Source organism: Ailuropoda melanoleuca, chromosome 1 (genome assembly GCF_002007445.2).
Source record: "Ailuropoda melanoleuca isolate Jingjing chromosome 1, ASM200744v2, whole genome shotgun sequence".
In the NCBI taxonomy this organism is placed as follows: domain Eukaryota; kingdom Metazoa; phylum Chordata; class Mammalia; order Carnivora; family Ursidae; genus Ailuropoda; species Ailuropoda melanoleuca.
Window position 1 is genome coordinate 30143274 of NC_048218.1, and position 18973 is coordinate 30162246.

The 18973-nt window shown below is 37.8% G+C and overlaps 1 protein-coding gene across 13 annotated transcripts in view; it reads right to left on the reverse strand.

Annotated features, from left to right (window-relative positions):
* Window positions 1-18973, reverse strand: part of ROBO1 (roundabout guidance receptor 1) — a 1105499-nt gene that overhangs the window by 15922 nt on the left and 1070604 nt on the right. For all 13 annotated transcript variants that reach the window (XM_034656904.1, XM_034656884.1, XM_034656901.1 and 10 more), the window contains 4 exons: window positions 16650-16794; window positions 13297-13545; window positions 3759-4165; window positions 352-504 (listed from right to left, as the gene is read on the reverse strand). In XM_034656904.1, the coding sequence (XP_034512795.1) occupies window positions 352-504; window positions 3759-4165; window positions 13297-13545; window positions 16650-16794 (954 nt within the window). The remainder of the gene's footprint in view (window positions 1-351; window positions 505-3758; window positions 4166-13296; window positions 13546-16649; window positions 16795-18973) is intronic.

Genomic DNA, 18973 nt, shown 5'->3' on the forward strand with positions numbered 1-18973 from the left:
AAGGAAACAAAAAGGACGCTTTGGAAGACTTCTCAGGGAATGCGATGAAGGTTAATTCTCTGTCATTATTTCAACTACAGTGATGTCTATTCATTTGCAACAACGAAATAACCTTTTAAAAATGGTAAAAATATCTACTGTTCTTATCTTCTTAAATAACCCTCTTTTTAGAAGTACTGAAGATGCTTCACAAGGTATGAAAGTCAATCATTATTATTAAGTAATAGGAGGCTTACTGTTAATGAATTTTTAATGTAATTTCTAACACCAGTGGTCGCAATTTCTAGCCCTGGAAAGCCAGTGTAAATAGACGAGATTCATAGATGTTTTCATGTGTTTCAATGGACCTACCATCTGTGTAGGCTTCTCTGCGCAGATGTCCTGGCTGATGTTTCTGCTTCTTGGCTGGTCTGGCCTTCTGTATTACAGCAGTGCTCATGTTGCTGTCTGTAGAAACAGGACTTGTGGGTCTAGGGCACTGGGACGCATGAAAATGTCGGCGGCCTGGGGAAAAAAAAAAAATCAGAGCCAAACTCTTCAGTGAATTTTATTTTATTTTATTTTTATTTATTTATTTTTAAAAAGATTTTATTTATTTATTTGACAGAGAGAGAGCCATCCAGCGAGAGAGGGAACACAAGCAGGTGGAGTGGGAGAGGAAGAAGCAGGCTCCCAGTGGAGCAGGGAGCCCGATGAGGGGCTCGATTCCAGGACCCTGGGATCACACCCTGGGCCGAAGGCAGACACTTAATGACTGAGCCACCCAGGCGCCCCAATGAATTTTAATTATAACATTAAATAAGAAAAAGAAAACATTAGAACTAGAAGCATCCTTAATTTCCTAAAAATAGCTTTAAATAAACTATTCTAGCAAATACTAGGATTTTTGTCATTCTGCCTGACCCAACCACTGGGAAAAAAAAATACATTGAAAGTTTTTTCCAGCTCTTTTTTTTTTTTTTAAACCATAGTACTTTTATTCGGTTAAAGTTCTTGACACCACTCATTAAAGAAAAACATCCCAATTACTTCTTCTTAAAGATTTTATTTTATTTATTTAACAGAGAGAGCGTGTGTGTACACACAAGCAGGGAGAGCAGCAGGCAGAGGGAGAAGCAGCCTCCCCACTATGCGGGACTCGATCCCAGGACCCTGAGATCATGACCCGATCCGAAGGCAGACGCTTAACCAACTGAGCCACCCAGGTGCCCAAACATCCCAATTACTTTTGCAACTAACTTCACTAAAGTGTTATTAGTAAACAAAAAGCGTTAATTAGATTTTTGCCCAGCATATTCAATGTATGTTGTTTTCTCAAGGGAATTGCCAGAGTCCTTAAGAAATTCATGTTCTAAGAATGAACAGTACTAAATATGTCCTTTATTTTAATTAAATATTTATTTTATGCTACTCATTGAAGGCAGACACCTAATATCAATACGTTCTGAGGTATACCCTCAGGACGCCTGAAATTAAAGCTAGCCCACATATTTAGACCTGTCCAAAATTACTTATACCCCTTTTCTTTCACTAGATGTTTACTTGCTGATTTTGGATAAAGCGACCTCTCCAGAAACTTCTACATTTTTTGGTGGTAGCAGAGGCGGTTTTGGTTTTCTCGTTTTTCTCGACAGTATTTGCAGGTACCAGTAATAACTGAATGTGCTAATTAGACACAGTATATCTCAGAGACCCCAGTTTTCGGGCTGTCTTACACAGATGTTGTATCGCAATGGCACAACATATTTAATCCATAACGGCAAGGAAAATCTTGGCCCTGTACCTGACTTTTATTACTTTGGTTTCTAGAAATTCCAGACACACAAAGCTGAAACTTTTTGTTGTCCCGTACGAATCTTCAAACATATCCACACGACATGTCTTTGGCTAGAGACAGGAGAAGCCACATGGAGTGGAATCAACATATTTAAAAAAGCTAATCGACACATATTAAATAATATTCATTAAGGTGGCCAACTGAGAAGCAGTTGGATTGGGTTATTCATTCGTATTAACTTCAAGTCATATGATCAACACCACCATTTCTTGAGGAGAACATTTTAATAGGCGGAAGCCAGTGCATGTTTAGTTCATGGTAATTATGAGTCAAACGAAAATCAGAGGTGCTACTAAATTACAATACGATCAAATAGTAAACCAACCTCTCCTTAGCTACAATTAAAGTTACATATCCATGAAAGGAGAGAATTAGGGCTGAGACTGAGCACGGTATCCATTCTACTGTGTAAAGCCATCTACTGTTCACGGACCCTGAGGCATCGGGTCGTTTACAGATGAATTTTCCATGTTATTTCTATGTTTTGTTGGTTTAATGAACTGCAGCGCACCTTTACTGAAATTAGAAAGCAGTGGTTTAAGATGCTTAATTTCACTTTCTTATTTTTTCAACAGAAGGTTAAAAAATAAAGAGAAATAAAAGCTATGTACACAGTTAGATGTTATTTATTAAGAAAGGTAGGTTTGGATAGTTATTTTATTACATTCAGTAGTGACTGAGGGGGAAAAAAGGAATTTGGTTGAATTTCATAAAATATCGGGGTGGCCGAAATAAATATATGTTTTACAATAAAAGGTTGAGGGCGTACTAGACTTCTTTTTTCCTATAACATGCTCTTGATAAATAACATATAGAAATAGCCTTATTTTCTCTGAATACATTCTACAAATGATAAAAAATAATGACCAATCCAGTATCTGAAGAGAATAGGGAAAAGTACCAATATGATAGTTAATAAACTAAGAAAAAAAAAAAAACAAAAAAAAGCAATTACTGATGTGTTGTGATAGTCTTTTATTTCTCAGAAATGTATCTTTTGCTGGCCACATTATTTTACTCTACTATTTGTATTTTTCATATATACAATGTGTACATGAATGCATACTATATATATATTCCATCCTACGGGAATAAATGTCATGTGATAAGTGTATGACTTAAATTTAAATTCTTTCCTTTTTCATACTCTTTACTCTCTAAAAACAAGGTTGGGAATAGGTGATAAATAAAAATGGGTTCAAACATAAGAACAGATAAATGATCATTAATAAACAGGGTACTGGCAATGATAAGGGAAAACAGAAAAATATATAAGCATTTGGATTAACTTGCTCTCCAAATTACTAGATTAAAAATGTTTACTTTAAATACAAAATGTCTATGCTTGAAAATGTATGCATATCACAGACATCTATCTTCCAAATTAAATTAATATTCTCATGGAGAAGGCATGAAGAGAATGGGGGTTAAGGTGAAAGAGCCCATTTTCCAATGGTTGAGTGCCCCCCGCCCCGGATATTTATTTATTTCTCCTAGAGAATTTCTAATTAAATAGAATAAGAGAACTATCACAGTGAATTTTACTTTGATGACTTTCTATACCTCAAAAAAATCACGTAACGCAAACCTCACCTGACTATAGGCATACCTAAAGAAACTGTACATATATCTGTCATGACTTTTGTAAAAACAAGGACTTCCCAGGAGGCTTCACTCACATTATGTAGGATTTATTAAATTAAAAAAAAAAAAAAACCTAGAAGATTTAAAAAGCCCTGTCCAGAAAAAGGGAATAACCAAGCTATGTCATATGCTTGGATCTTGGTTTCCTCAGGCAGCAAATAAAAGACAGTAATAATAGCTGCATTTCACATTGGACACGAGGTCCCAGGCGATAATCATCAACTGACACGCAGGCATCGAGTCTTCTTTTCCAGCTTGGTGACAAGGCACAACTTACCAGAAGCGTCCTGCATTTGACGGCGTGCCACCTTCAGACCAGCATACTCCGCGGCTGCTGCGACTGCCTGGGCAAAATCGGCATCGGTGAAGAAGGAGCCATCAGAAGAACTCACGCTGGAGCGTCCACTGGAAATGTTGTCCTCCTCTGAGGCTGAGCCCCAGCCATTGATCATGGACCCAGTGACAGAGCTCTCCAGGTCCCCCACACTGGAGGCGGGGGTCTGCTCAAGGCCACGTAGCAAAAGCCGTCTGGTCTGCATCTTGGCAACTTCCATGTCTGCTTCATCTTCTTCCTCTTCTGGTGCATCCGTATCCATGTCTGAGACAAGAGGTCCTGAAATGTAGCCATAGGTGTGTGGTGGGGAAATCGGTCTTGGTGGTGGAGGGGGGCTCACCGGCTGCCGTCTGCAGGAAGACGGATGAACAGGTTTGGCTCAGCTCATCATTAGGACACACACAGAATACATTAACCAAGAAACTCACAAGTATACTGATTTGATCGTTGTTTCTGTGGGGCTAATTTAACCAAGTGAGGGTTCCTTTGGTTTTATCATTTGGATTATATTCGGCTAAAAAAGGAGTAGTAACACACTTTGGAAACATATGCCTATGTACTTGTCTTAAAGCTTATTGAATATTAACGATGCATTATTATTGCCAAAGACAACAGACATCAGTTCTGGAACACATGCTCCATAAATGTTTCTTTCCCTTTATGTCATTTTCACACCTACCATTCCAAGCAAATGGACTCATATGTGGTGACTATAGAGTAGAATTTCATAGGATGGAACAATTATATATTCAGCATATGATAAAATTTCCTTTAGATTTTATTTTATTAAGATAAAAGGCTATGGGAGCCAAGAGCATTTTTTTCTCTGAATTATTCACCAAAGGTTATTAGCTATTTTCAAACCTATCACTTTAACCATTATTCCACCTATCTGTTAAATAAAATGCTTAAAGGTATTTTTCCTGATATCTTGAAATTGATTAAGGACCAAGGCTGAGGACAATGTGAGTGGTATTCTACAATGTAAGTCCAAAGCATTACCAATAACTACTTTCAGCCATCTCTTCACAGATGCAGAGGACAATATCAGCTAAGAGCAGTCCTTCTACTACCATCCAACACCATCACCCACAGTGAGGATAAGATGACTGAGAAGATAATGTTTTGATCTCAGTGTAAAGAGAGGTTGGTGGAAAGAAGTTATTCCCAATGGGGGAGAATGAGAAGAGATTAACTCCTAATTTAGGAAAGTGCCTGACAAAAAGGAAGACATACAGTGATTTCTAGTGGAGGGACTGCTTAGTCAGTCAGTGACCTGCTCAACAGTCCCAATGCTCTCTAAGCAAGACGCTCTCTAAGCAAGATTAAAGAGATGATATAAGGGGAAGGCCATTTGGAAGAGTGATGTCAGCTCTTCAAATTCTGTGCCTTCGAGAAGTAAGGAGGATGGATACCACATAAGCATGCCAACCTGAGCACAAGCACCAGATGGTAGTGAGATCAGGTTCTAGATTCATCCAGCCACTTCCTTGGTTTAGGAGGCTAGGGAAGATACAGCATGAATGCCACTGACTGGTAATCCACCTGAAGATGTGGCTAAATTTTTCAAGGACTACAAATGCCTAGAGACGCTGCCCAGAATTGAGTCCTTCATCAGTGAGTAAGTCGGTTGCAGCCCATCTCCCTCACCATTCTTATCAGACTCACAGAGCAAGATGAGATAGAATAGTCATGGGGGCTAACCAAGGAGAAGACTGGATCCTCATCTAGTTTGCCATGCCTTAGCACTTAGGACAAGAGGGAGGAGGACAAAGTGGTTAAAGCAGAGAATGCCTTCTTACTCCATGCCATCAGAGCCACAGACAGGTACAATCTGCAAAGGGTATCTCCAAGTGCATGATTATAGTTTTATAATGAACAGAAATGCAATTTAAGAACAAATCAAACAATTAAAGGAAAAAAAGAGATTCAAACCAAAAAACAGTCTCTTAACTACAGAGAACAAATGGATGGTTATCGGCAGGGAGGTGGGGGAGGATGGGTTTTGGGGATTCAGGAGGACACTTGCTGTGATGAGCACTGGAAGTGTTGTATGGAAGTGTCAAGTCACTATATTGTACACCTGAAACTAATATAACATGGTATGTTAACTATATTGGAATTAGAATAAAAAATTAATAGAACTGAGCCTCAAATTAAAAGAAAGCATACAAACAAAACCATGGAGGATCTAACAAAGGGACCTACTACAAAGAAGAATAGGGAAGTTTAATATAGCAACATAGCTTTGAGGGTGAGATGCCAGTGGCTCAAAGATGGAAGTTTTGTGCTGTTTAATTCAATGAATTGAGACACTTCAATAAACAAATTTTGTTAACACAAATGGAAAGCATTAAAAATAAATGATTATTAAAATACTACAATTAACTAATTTATTGAGCATCTATTTTGTAACTAAGTATATTTTACAATATGAACTCATTTGATTCTTTTAACAGCTTTCCAAGGTACTGCTTTTATTATCATTCTATAGATGAAGATACTAAAATTCAGAGAAATTAAGGACCTTGCCAAAGTTCCCACAATTAGTAGGTATCAGATGTAGACTTTAATCTCACATTTCATTTCCCAGGTCACGACCTTTCTTCTAGGAATGGTGTTATTATGCACACATATATACACATTCACACATATATTATACATATGCATAATATGTACTGTAATGATTTATACATATACGTACATATGTATATACACATGGACAGTTCTTTAACATAGTGTACTATTTTTATTTCTGGGTGTTTTCTAATGCGTCTGTGTGTGGCATTAGAAGAAACATGAAGAATATGCCAAAGCTGAAGTTATTTAAGAGATTAAAATGGATAATTTTCTCAATATGGAGTGTGTTATACACATAGGAGGAAAACCTTTGTTTAATTTGGGTTGCAATAAAATACCGTACTTAGAAGTCAATTTACAGTCTTTGTCAGCATGCACATCCAAAATACCACAAGAAATTTCTTTTTTTACAGACATGTAAGACTTTCTAGCACAAAGGGGACTATTCTGACCATCAATAAAGGGATGTAGGACAGCCAACTTCTCCATGAAAGGAAGCCAGCATTGTTGTATTTGGATAATTCACATTCTGTAGAGCAAAAACATCTTCATGTTCAACAAGGGCTGGCTTTTAACTACTATCACCCTGTGCAAATGCTGGGGAAAGAAAGAAAAATTTATTCAAACCATCTGTAAATAAGGCAAGCCCAGGGAATGTGTGATAAACATGTACAGTTTGAAATATGTAATATATTCTATTTGAAAACAAAAAGCTATTTCAAGATGCTGCACTCAAGTGGGACTTGCCACAAATGAACCTCAGCCCTCTAGATTTTTCTCCCTGAGGGGTTTCAACATCTTCTGAAATAATGTACAAGGATACGACTACAAATCACAACACTCCAGGCTCCTGCAAAAATGATGTCTTCATAAACATGTTCAAGAGAAGACAGGAACAATCCCATTAATTTATGAAAGCAGATATTTATATAGTTCACCACATACCATTTACCAGACAAAAGACAAAGGGGGAAAATGTATACCTTGGAGATTTTTTTCTGATTCTGGTATAGTTTCAATACTTTGTATTGTTAACCATTACCTGGTTTGCAAATAGACAAGATATTTAACTTTCCTTTGCCTTTTTATAGTCTTTTCTTTCCAAATGGACCATATTCACTTTGTCTATATTAATAAGACATCAGTTAATTTCCTATCCCATAAATGAAATCTACTTTTATTTTTCAAGAAATTTTTGCTAAATATTAACTACGGGGAAACTCAATAGCACCAGACACTTTTTGAAACAATATATGCAAATAAGTTTAATTATATTATTTTCATAGTTATTGTTTGAAAAGAGAGAAGAAAAATTCCTATTATGTTGGTCACCTAGTTTACCTGGTTTTAGACAAAGAGAGAATATCTAGAAGCTCATTAGAATGCCAAAATTGCAATATCCATATTAAAGCAGTCTAAAATGTTTAATTAAATATTGCAGATATATCACGGTTTTAGTTCAGTAATTTCTTATTAATATAAACGACACTGTTTATTTATGCTTTTGATCAATAGACATAACAGTAAAAAAATGTATATAGAAAAAGAATGTATTCATTTTTTAAACATTTACACTGTCCCTATTATGGTGAGACTGCTAGGTTCTGAGACCAAAGGAATCAAAAGCAAAAAAAGCTTGGGGAATACTTTATACTTTAAGTCATAAAAGGATTTGATTTTAACGCACACATACTTAATAAAGCTCACTATATATCAGGACACAGCAGAGTATATTTTGCAAAAATGTCCATGACAATATCTCCCATCCCAATGCTCTCCTGGGATGAGAACTTGCTACTCTCCCATGAAGAGAGGGAGTTCAGTTCTACACTCAGGAATCTCGGTGGACCCTGGGACTGCTCTGACCAACAGAATCTGGCAAAAGGGGACCATGGAAACTTCCTCCTTCTGCCTTCTTGGAAGCCTCCTGCCATGTAAGAAGTGCCACTACCCTGAGATCCCCGTGTTATGAGAAGTCTGGGCTATACTGAAGAGACCCCAGAGGATGAGACTCGATGTGATGGCACAGAGAAGCCACAGAGTATTGAGACATCAAATACATGAGCAAAGAAACTAACCTGACAGTAAATCTTCCAGCCCCAACAGACCAAATGAAGCGATGTGGATTAGAGATGAATTGCCCAGGTGAATCCTTTCTGAATTCCCAATTCATGGAATTGTGAGTAAAAGAAAATAGTTGTTTTAGGTAACTAACTTTTAAAGTAGTTTGTTAGGCAGCAATAGAAAGAGAAACTCAAGCACCATGTTAGAAATTCAGCTAAATAAAATAGATTTGTTCCTTGCCTGAAGGGACTTATAATCCAGTAAAGGAGACAAACAGTGAATCAAGTGTGCAATGATAACGCGTTATCCACAAACAGAGGATGTCTACATGTTATGGGAACACATAGAATTGGCTTCTATCTCAAAACTGGGACAGCAGAAAAAGATTCTATAGAGAGTATCTACCATTTCACCTTGGTTTTCAAAGATATATAGTGTTCCATAAAAGAGAGGGGGTAATGGTGTTCCAGGAAAACAGGATGGCATGGGGGAAAGACCTTAAGGTGGGTGACCAAGTATTCATTCCAGGAACTGGAAGAATCCCAGAGTGAAAGCACCATGAGCAGAGAAGAGGTGAGTGGCAATGAATACGGATGGGAAGGCACGCAGGGGTCAGATCACAAAGGGCCTTGATTGCTACATTAAGGAATCTTGCCTTTATTCTAAGGGAAATGGGAAGCCATTGAGAGATTTTAAGCAATGGAGCGACTTGATCAGTGTTGCGTTTTAGGAAAATGCCTCTGCACAGGCTGCAGCAGGAAGATTAGATTGAAGAAGGGGCAAGGCTAAAGGCAACCAGACCACTTATGGACCATTACAGTAATACAGGCAAGAGAAAATGGCTGTCGGAAGTAGGAAAGTGCCTTTATGGCTGGAGATATGTGCATTGTTCTGAGTGATATTTAAGCAGCTGAAATCTACAGAAACGACTACTTGGATACAACGGTCTGATGCTCAGAACGAAATCTGCAGAGAAATAGCTATCTATCTTTAATGAGTACATCATTAGGGGCATGGCAGGATGATGAGAAACAGAAGCCATCTGCTGATGGGCCAGGCATCTGAATAGGTCAAGGGTTTGAGAAGAGGCTTTGCTCAAAGACTTAACTAGAGATGAGAATTACAATATTGTATATAGTATCAAAAACATAGACATAACGTAAATGTTCAACATTAAGGAATTGTTTAAGTAAATCACAGTATACTTTTGTTTAACATGAATATCTAAATAAAAAGTTACTGACATGGAAAAATACACCATTCAGTGAAAAAAGCAACTATCACACATCGCATATCACAAATTCAAAGCAATGTGAGTATATGCAGAGATGAAAGACTGAAAAGATCTTCACTGAGATCTTAACAGTTACTCTCTGATTACACAGATCATTCGTACTTTTGTATTTTCATTTTATCTATATTTTCAAATATTTCTACAGTAAACATGTAGAATATACCTTCATCATAAAAGAGCAATAATAATATTTTATTGTTGTTGTTGTTTAATGGACTTCATTTACTTATTAGAGGCCAGTGTTATTTCCAGCAACAATCCTGGAACTAAAATTCTTAATACCTTCACAGACTGAAAATCATCATTTCAAAAGGGCTGTATATAATTAAACAGGATTTTAAGTTCAGGTAACCAAAGCATTTGAGCTCATTTTGAGTTCATATGAGTATTCATCCCCCTAAGACAGCAAGGGTGTTTTAATTCTGTGGTATCCAATTCCTTTCATCAAATACTTACAGAGGTTAGCTTTGTGCCACCTCAATGACATGAGTAAGATGTGAGCTCTGCCCTCAAAGGGCTTTTGCTTTAAAGAGGGAAACAGACATACTAAGAGCAAACACTAATGCAACATGAAAACTGATTAGCGGGGTAGCAGAGCTGTGAACAGACTGTTGTGAAGAGAAAAGAAAAGAATTGGTTGAATTTTGTCAGGTAATCAAATGAAAGTTCCACAGATGGGTTGCATTTTATCAGGGCCTGGAAGGATGAGACACGCCTGCCCCTGCAATCAAAGAAACAGCACATGCTAACACACGGGTGCCCAGTGAGGACACTAAAAATGTGGGGGATGGCCACGAGACACAAGAGTGGCCTGCCCTTCCTGCCAGCTCCAGAGAAGTCCTCTCTGGGCCAGGAAGTGGCAGTGCTGACCAGATACTGGTGAATTTAAGGCAAAGTCAGGGAATTTCAAACCAAGTAGCTAGAAAAGAAGGTGTATGGAGAGACTGGGAAGGAAGCGGTTCATAAAGTGGGGAGGACTGTGAAAGGCTTCGACCACCGCGCTGAAGAGCAGGACCTGACTCCGCGTGAGGGGGAACATTCCCAGGCTTGTTGTGTGTCAAGAAAGGTAATGCAGAGGCTGGACAGGAAAGGGGAAAACAAGAAAAGTGGAGATCAGATCAAGGATATGGCAGAATTTCAAGAGCTAGGGATGGAGGGCCTGCCTTAGTAGCTATAGGAACGGAAGCAAAGGAACAAAAACCAAAGATATTTTGAAGTCAGAAATGAAGGGACTGTGAATAATTTAATTTGGGGAATGGTAGGAAGACACCAGAAGAAATTAAGCAATTGGATAATTAAGCTGATGGCAAAATGACAAAGAGTTTTTTATAATTTTTGGCTATTTTATTTTACTATATATATAAAGATTTTATTTATTCATTAGAGAGAGACAGAGAGGGAGAGAGAAAGAGAGAGAGAGAGACCACAAGCATAGAGAGAAGCAGAGGGAGAGGGAGAAGCAGGCTCCCCGCTGAGTGGGGATCCTGACTAGGGGACTTGATCCCAGGACCATGAGATCATGCTCTGAGCTGAAGTCAGACGCTTAACCAACTGGGCCACACAGGTGCCCTGGTTATTTTCTATTTAATATGTTATTCAAATAAATAAGGATTAATGATTCTAAACATGATAGCCAACAAAGAAGGACATGAAACAAGTTTGAAAGGTCAAGAACAAAGACAAAGAATTTGGTTTTGGACAAGTGGAGTGTAAGATGGCCAAGTGCAAATATCATGGCGGTGCTCAGGAAGAAGGGTGGGCTGGCTAAGTAAATTTGAAAGCCATCAGAATGTAAGTAATTGTCAAACCAAGCAATGGGGTGATGGCATAAGGGTGAGGACAATAGGCAACTCATATTTTTTGAATATTTACCCTACTTCAGATACTTTACATACATTATCTCATTTGATTCCCACAATAAGTTATAAAATTGCCAACACTGCAGAAAGCTTACGTATGATAAAGACAAGTCTTTACATCGACCATTAGGAGGTTACCTTCAGTAGACTAATGCAAGCAAAATGGTCGGAGTCAGAATGCAGTGGGCTGATTTGTGATTGGGAATTAGTAAGACAGAGTTGATTAAACAGCCCCAAGGAGTAGGGGAGAAGGAGAGCATGCATGGTTACTAGAATGAAAGGCTAAGAAAGGAGAACATTTAACAGCAGTAGTATTAACGGTGAAGAAAAAGAACCACGAATGAAGAGGAAGAGGCTGGAAAGTCAGGAGAGATAAAGGTGAACTGATCTGGATTGATTTGAAGGTGGTGGAAAGGATGACATGAGGAACACAGTAGGGGTTTCCCAGGAAGAAGATACTGTGTGCCACTTACAACACAGAGGGGAGTGGTGGGAAAATAGGTAATGTGAGAGAATGAAAGGAGAATGCTGACACATTTCAGAGGTAAGAGCCTCTATTAGCCCCTCATTTCTTCAAATAAGAGCAATGGAGATGGTCTGTGACCTTAACAGGGAAAAGACATAGATGCCTTATTTGTTCTCAGTCTCCGTGAAGTTTCATGGGTTAACGCTATTAAAGATAAATGTATGGAATCCAAATTTCCCCTTGTCCCACAGAGGAAGGTTTAACTACCTCCTTCATTTTAGAGAATATATAATTTGACTTTAGTAAGAACCTCTTACTGATAAAATAATTAATAAACAGTGCAATTTCTATTTTAATCTACAGAATTCAAGCAGTATAAATGAGAATATGTTATTCATTCAAGAAAATTGAAGGACGATCTTCCGATGCAAATAACATACTCAGTTTCAAATGATATTAGGAACATAGAAAGTTTTGTATATGCGTAAATTTATATGGTGAAATATAATATGTCAAGGGTAATGAAATAGTGCAAACAAAATCATCAAGAAAGAGAGAGGAGCTAACTTGATGCAATAACAGCTTTTACGTGGTAAAAATGACAAGTGAAGTACTTATTTGTGTCTAACAAAAATGTACTGGTTGGCAATGCTGAATTTTTGGTTACACACACATTATTTAGTAAATTCGACAAAAGGACTCCAACCTGATATCTCAACCAAAATAAAGGTAGCTGAGGTCAAAGCAAAATAAATATGCCAAGCTCATTCTTTTGCAACACTACAGCTACAAGGCAAGAAATCATTTTGCAGACTTCATTTCAAAAGACAGGAGAAAATCTTTTCCACAGACCAAAACAGTGACTTACCCACACATAAGGAAAACTAAGATGCAAAAACAGGCATCATCAATAAAATGCTACAAGAGTAGCAACCCATATATTTACTATATGATCTCCATGTGTTTATGAATGCAATTACCATAAGTGGGTGAGTATTAATGCACATTATTTTATGGTTGCAAGTTCACTGGGATCAATTAATCTCATGTTCTGATCAACAATACTACTTGATATGTTAATTACTGAGGCTTACTGCATGATGATCCTGGAAAAAAGGCAATGTGACATGAAAATTAGCTCATATAATAGCATTCTACAATTGCCACTAAAGAGTGGAGATTTTCTGATTTGTCAGCAAAAGGCTACGGACAGTGTACCTCCGATCGGGTTGGTGCTGCGTGTGGCCAGTCTCCTCCGGGCCGTCCTGTAACATGGGCTGGAGTTCTTCTTGTGGGGAAGGGGTCAGGGTGGCAGTGGACTGATGGCTGTAAGACACAGCAGCTGGAGAAGAAGCTGCTCCCCGCACAGGGGGAGTGGGGCCTCGTTCATCTTCCTCCTCTTCTAGTTCATCCTGTTGCAAATACATTCTTGCTGGTGGCACGGGACACGGCATTTCTTGGTCGTAGCTGAAACAAATGATAAGCACACTTAGATTTGCTACAGGTTATGCAAAGAAACTATTTGTATAGTTAGCGGAATATCAGCTTTGAGTTGCTTTTTTAACCTGAATGCTCTGAGACACGTTTAGGGAGTACTGTTAAAAAAAACAAAAAACAAAAAAAAAACATTCACCGGGTGCCTGGGTGGCTCATTCGGTTAAGCCTCACTTTAGCTCAGGTCATGATCTCTGGGTCCTTGGATGGAGCCCCACGTCGGGCTCCCTGCTTAGCAGGGAGTCTGCTTCTCCCTCTCCCTCTAACCCTCCCTGCTGCTTGTACTCTCTCTCTCTCTCTCAAATAAATAAACAATCTTTAGGAAAAATAGTTCACTATCCCCAAGGTTGTTGAGTGCTACGTATAATATTTTTTCTCTGAGTGATTACAGTTTACATTAGTATATTGTTGGCTCTGCGAAGTCATTCAATAAAGACATCTATTTAATGGGGTTTAAATTAGTACTTCCTAAATGTGTTGCATAGTGTAGCCTTCCTCTTCAACATGATGTCTAAAAGATGACTCAGGGATGGTCCTACAGATGACCCAGAGGTGATATGCTAACCTCTGAGAAAAATTACTCTTGAAAATCCTTTCTTAAAAATCCACCTTTTCTCTGAAATTATAATAGGTCACTATTTCTTCTATTGAGCACAAAATGAAATAGTTGGCTTGCGTTTAGAATGTTGAATAAAACACAGAGTAAATAAAACAGTCAATAAACAATAAAATGCCCCACTACTCTCTGCTAGAGCTGTGTGGAAACTCTAGGCGGATCTGGGAAACACTCATGCCTTTCTCTTTTCTCCCACCCCAGGGCAGATGGTTATTGATTCGAATGGCAGTAATTTACTGCATTATATAAACTGTGTTCATGTTACCCCTCTCTCTCATTCATTCTTCACCCCCTGCCTTGTTCACCTGAACTCGGGAAACTTGATGCTCATATAACATGATTTCTTTGTGTCTTCCTTTACCAATCCCACGACCTCCCTTTGACGCTTTTTCAATGTCTCCTGTCTCAACAAAATTACAGCAATTTGTGCACTCCTCTAAACTAGAAATCTTGAGTCATCTTGACTTATTCCTCTCTCTTCTACCCTGAATTGTTCTCTGGCTGATCTCTGTTTCCTCTCTAAAAAATCTCCAAAATCTATTACCTTTCTAAAATGTGTGGTGCGTGCTACTGCAATAACCTTTTAATTGATCTCTTTGCCCCCAGTCACTCTACCCTTCTGAATCCTCACATTGCTTTCAAAATCACTTTATTATAATACGCATTGCTTTCTGATCATTCATTCACTGCAAAGTAATACATGGCTCTCTAATTGACTAGAGGGAAATATACAAATACCTAAATAAGGCCTTCAAGGACATAATCTGGCTTACACCTGCCTTCCCAGCTTCCTCTCCCTCCCTCCCATTGATTCCTTTTAGTCCTCCAGGAGGTCACATCTCTGCGTGGTCACAATGTCCGTAAAAGCCCTCTTCCTCTTGATGGCAAACTGTATCATTTGTCAAAGTTAAGAACAAAAGCCAACGAATCAGGAAACCTTCCTTCTCCCCACTTAGAATCCGTCTCTCCCTTCGGGGCACAGTTGCATCTCCTATAGGCTTTTAAAAAACGATATCCACTTATTTCATTTTAGTCCCTTTCTGGCAGACTAAAATAGCAATAAATGTTAAGAGCCTAGAAAATGAATTTTTAAAAAATATAGTCAATTCTCAATTTGCGCGGATTCTATCCCTACAAATTCACCTACTTGCTAACATTTATTTGTAACCCAAGGTCAATACTCACAGTAAAGAATTTGAGTCACTCCCCCTTCTTGTGTCAGCTTTCATATGGTCAACAAGTGTCCTTTTCTCAGCCTATATAGTGCCACATTGTTCTCAATTTTTTTCTTTCTATTGATAATTTCTCCGTTTAAAGTAGCCCCCGGAGGACAGAGCTTTAGTGCAATCTAGTGTTTCCAAGTGCAAAAAGGCTATGATGTGCCGTAATACAGAAAATCTGTACCTTAGATAAGCTTTGCTCAGGAATGACCTACGGCACTACTGGCTGTGAGTTCAATGTACATGAATCAACAATGCATATTGCATAAGGTGTCTTTAAACAAAAACACACATAAAACAAGATTATGCATGGATCAGATAACAAAAATGTGTGACCAGAGACTTGCAGGAACCTATCCCTGTGTTTCCCCTGGGAGTAATGGCTCAGTATTCCCTAAGTAAATGACTGGAAAAACAAAGGTAGAAAGCTTTGTTTCCTGCCATACTTGGATCTGTAAAACTATTTTTTTTGTGTGGAGAATGAAAGAACATTGTCTTTATTTTTATAATAGTCACTAAAAAGACCGTGTTTTCAGGTAGGTTTTATTTATTTTTTGTTAATTCTCTATAGCAAATGAGTTCTCCTCCATTGATCATACCAGTGAAACATGTTTCGCTTTGTTGGTTCAGTTCTATAGAATCTGGGGTGAGAGTGAAACACATTAACTTTCTTATTGCTGTCCTATGGTATGATTATTTACACTACTTTAATCCTTGTGAGAGACAATTCAGGGAGTTTTAAGTCCCACAGTTTTCAGCATAATGTGATAATATCTAAGAACAAACAAAAGTTTTCAGGATACCGTAGCTGTGGTATAAATTCACACATTTATTTTATGGAAATTCAAGAATATACAATAGAAATTCTGATTTGAAAATCGTAAATCATATATATGTATGATTATATATATCATGATACATCTGTGATCTTGTATATATTTATAAATATGGTTATATATGTAAATTACATGTATAGAACATAAAAAGTTATGTAAATTGTGTGTGCGTATTCTGATTCATAATTCTTCATTCCAAAAGAAGCTTCCAAGGCACAAATTCCTTTTTTTGGGGCAACACTGAGGATGTTTTTCAAGTCTTTCTGACATAGCAATACTTTTTTTTTCAGAGACAAATGTTTGTGGACCTTAGGAATGCCTCCCCTTGGTGGTCTAGTTTAATAACTGCTTCAAATGGGTTTAAGGCATAACACTATTCCACTTACATCGGTTCATTCTCCTTACCTTTCATCTACAGAAATACTGTACTCTTCACTATTGCTGAGAGGAGGAGGGTGTGCCGGGGGAGGAGGAAGCAGGTCTGCCCAGTTCATGCCACCCTGTTTCGGTACTTTGGGTGTCCGTGCCCCTTTCTTGTGCCCTTGACTCCCTTGAAAAGAAATAAAATCCAAGTCCTTTATTTCTGGCCTTTACGGTTTTTCTATTATCCACAGGTGAATTACTTCCTTTAAATATAATCATATAATTCATATATGCAGAAGCATATGAATACGTTTTTCTTCATTAATCTTAACAGAACTTTGTACAATAGATGCAACGTATTGCCAAGTTTAACTGCAAAATAAATAGCGAAAACGCAATTAAACCGCAAATGAATTTTACAAGTCATATCATTAATAGTGATCCTTTTACAGCAATTAATTGCATTATGGATTATCACCTAAAACAAATGAGCTGTAGACATATTTTCTGAAGTGCCTTTCTATTATTTAATTGCTGGAACCTAAAATATAATATGATACAGATACGATCTATTAGAGTTCCACTGTTGCATTAAATCACTGAATATATATAATTTGTACTTGTCCATTGAAATGTTTTAGGCACAATGAAATTACTAGTTTTCGTCAGAAAGGCAGGTGCAGATGAAAATTATTGCTGGAAGAACTAATATAACTAACAACAAAAGAAGCAGAGAAATGATTTTTAAAAAGGGATAGAAGTGTTTTTATCCCCAGTTTCTACAGAATTATGGCTTGTAGTAAAATGATGTTGGTTGAGCATTTTTAGTAGTTTGAAATAGCCCAATTATTCAAGCGCCCCAGTGTTCTGATTTTAGATTTGGCATATTCTTAAAATGCAGGTAACTGCACATTTTAGAGTATTCATTTTAAAATAATTTGGGGTCAAAAGATATTTGGGGATAAAATCATCTATATTTTCTTCCTCCAATACGATGCATTTCAGATTCTTATGGAAATTATAGGTGATGAGCCTATAATTGTTTTTCTCATATGATCCCCTAAAGTCAGTGAATTTTCTTGGTCTTTTCATTTTTAACCTCTCTGAAACAGCTCCAAGTTACATGGTGCATAAAACAGGTTTTGCTATATTCAATGACCCTTATTTTTTTTTTAAGTTGCTTGGGAATTTTTGGCCCAGTCACAGTGTTTGTTAAGGCAGATGTTCTTGAACTAGTAAGTCACTGCCCCAAGTATGGGCCAAAGGCATGGCTGTTAGTAATAAATTATGATTTTCAGGCCTCTACCTGTATGTCTCCATTCTTTCTTCCTTCACTCAGTTGTCCTGTATGGAAAGCCTAGGCAAGAGTCATGGACTTGACCATACCCAGTGCCTTCCTCTTGATCACTTGGCATGCATCTACTCTAACTCCATCTGTCCTAAGAGGCCTAACATTATAAATCTCTCTTACACATCACTTGCTTGCTTCATTCGTTCCCCTAATTACCACCAGACTATACATTTGTCTTTTAACCAAATCTTCACAGACCACCAAATAATAAATAGCAGCAGAACACCAAGATCTAGGTCTCTAAGCTGAGGGATGGAGAAAGTCAATTCGAAATTAACAACACAGAATCGCTTTAATCACAATAATCATAGAATCATTTTCCTCAGGAAGATATGATTTTTCTAAGTGCTTAAGAATACAAAGAAGAAATGGCATGAGATATCAAATACTAAAATATTTTCCGTGGTTTTCCCAGGAGTAGGTCCTTTAAAAATTCCTGTTAACTCAGAATTTCCTTACTTCAAACCAAAGTCCTTAGTAAGATTTTAGTTGTTTAAAAAAAAAAATCATCAACATACAGTAGAATAAGAGTAGATCTAAAAAGACAAAGAGTTATTTTTAAGCTCCTTTAATTCCAATAAGAATAGTTTTAATCAGTGACCAAACGTAGGCTTAAAAATGCCAAATCAGCAGCCTTCGTCAAGGGGAGATGATAAAATGCAAATGCCATCTTCATTACAGAAAAGGGGTAGAGACCCTGGCTAAATGCACCTAGCAGCACCTTCAAACCAGGTATTGAGACGTGATATTTCTACCCTCTTCTGGAGAAACATACTAGAAGCAAGATCAATTGGTTCTGCTCTCCATCGTGGTGTGACTCGCCACATGTTAGTTCCAATAATGAACCGGCTTTAATTAGAAAAACAGGACTTAAGTAACAGCGAAGTCCCATCTGCAGCTCCTATCAGGAAAACAGGTGGCAAACAGCTGCGACAGCATGAAGGGAAGAGGCCTCACTGTGGCTTCGAAGGCTCTTACAAACCCAAGTTGGGAGGTTGCTTTCTGAGGTTTTAGG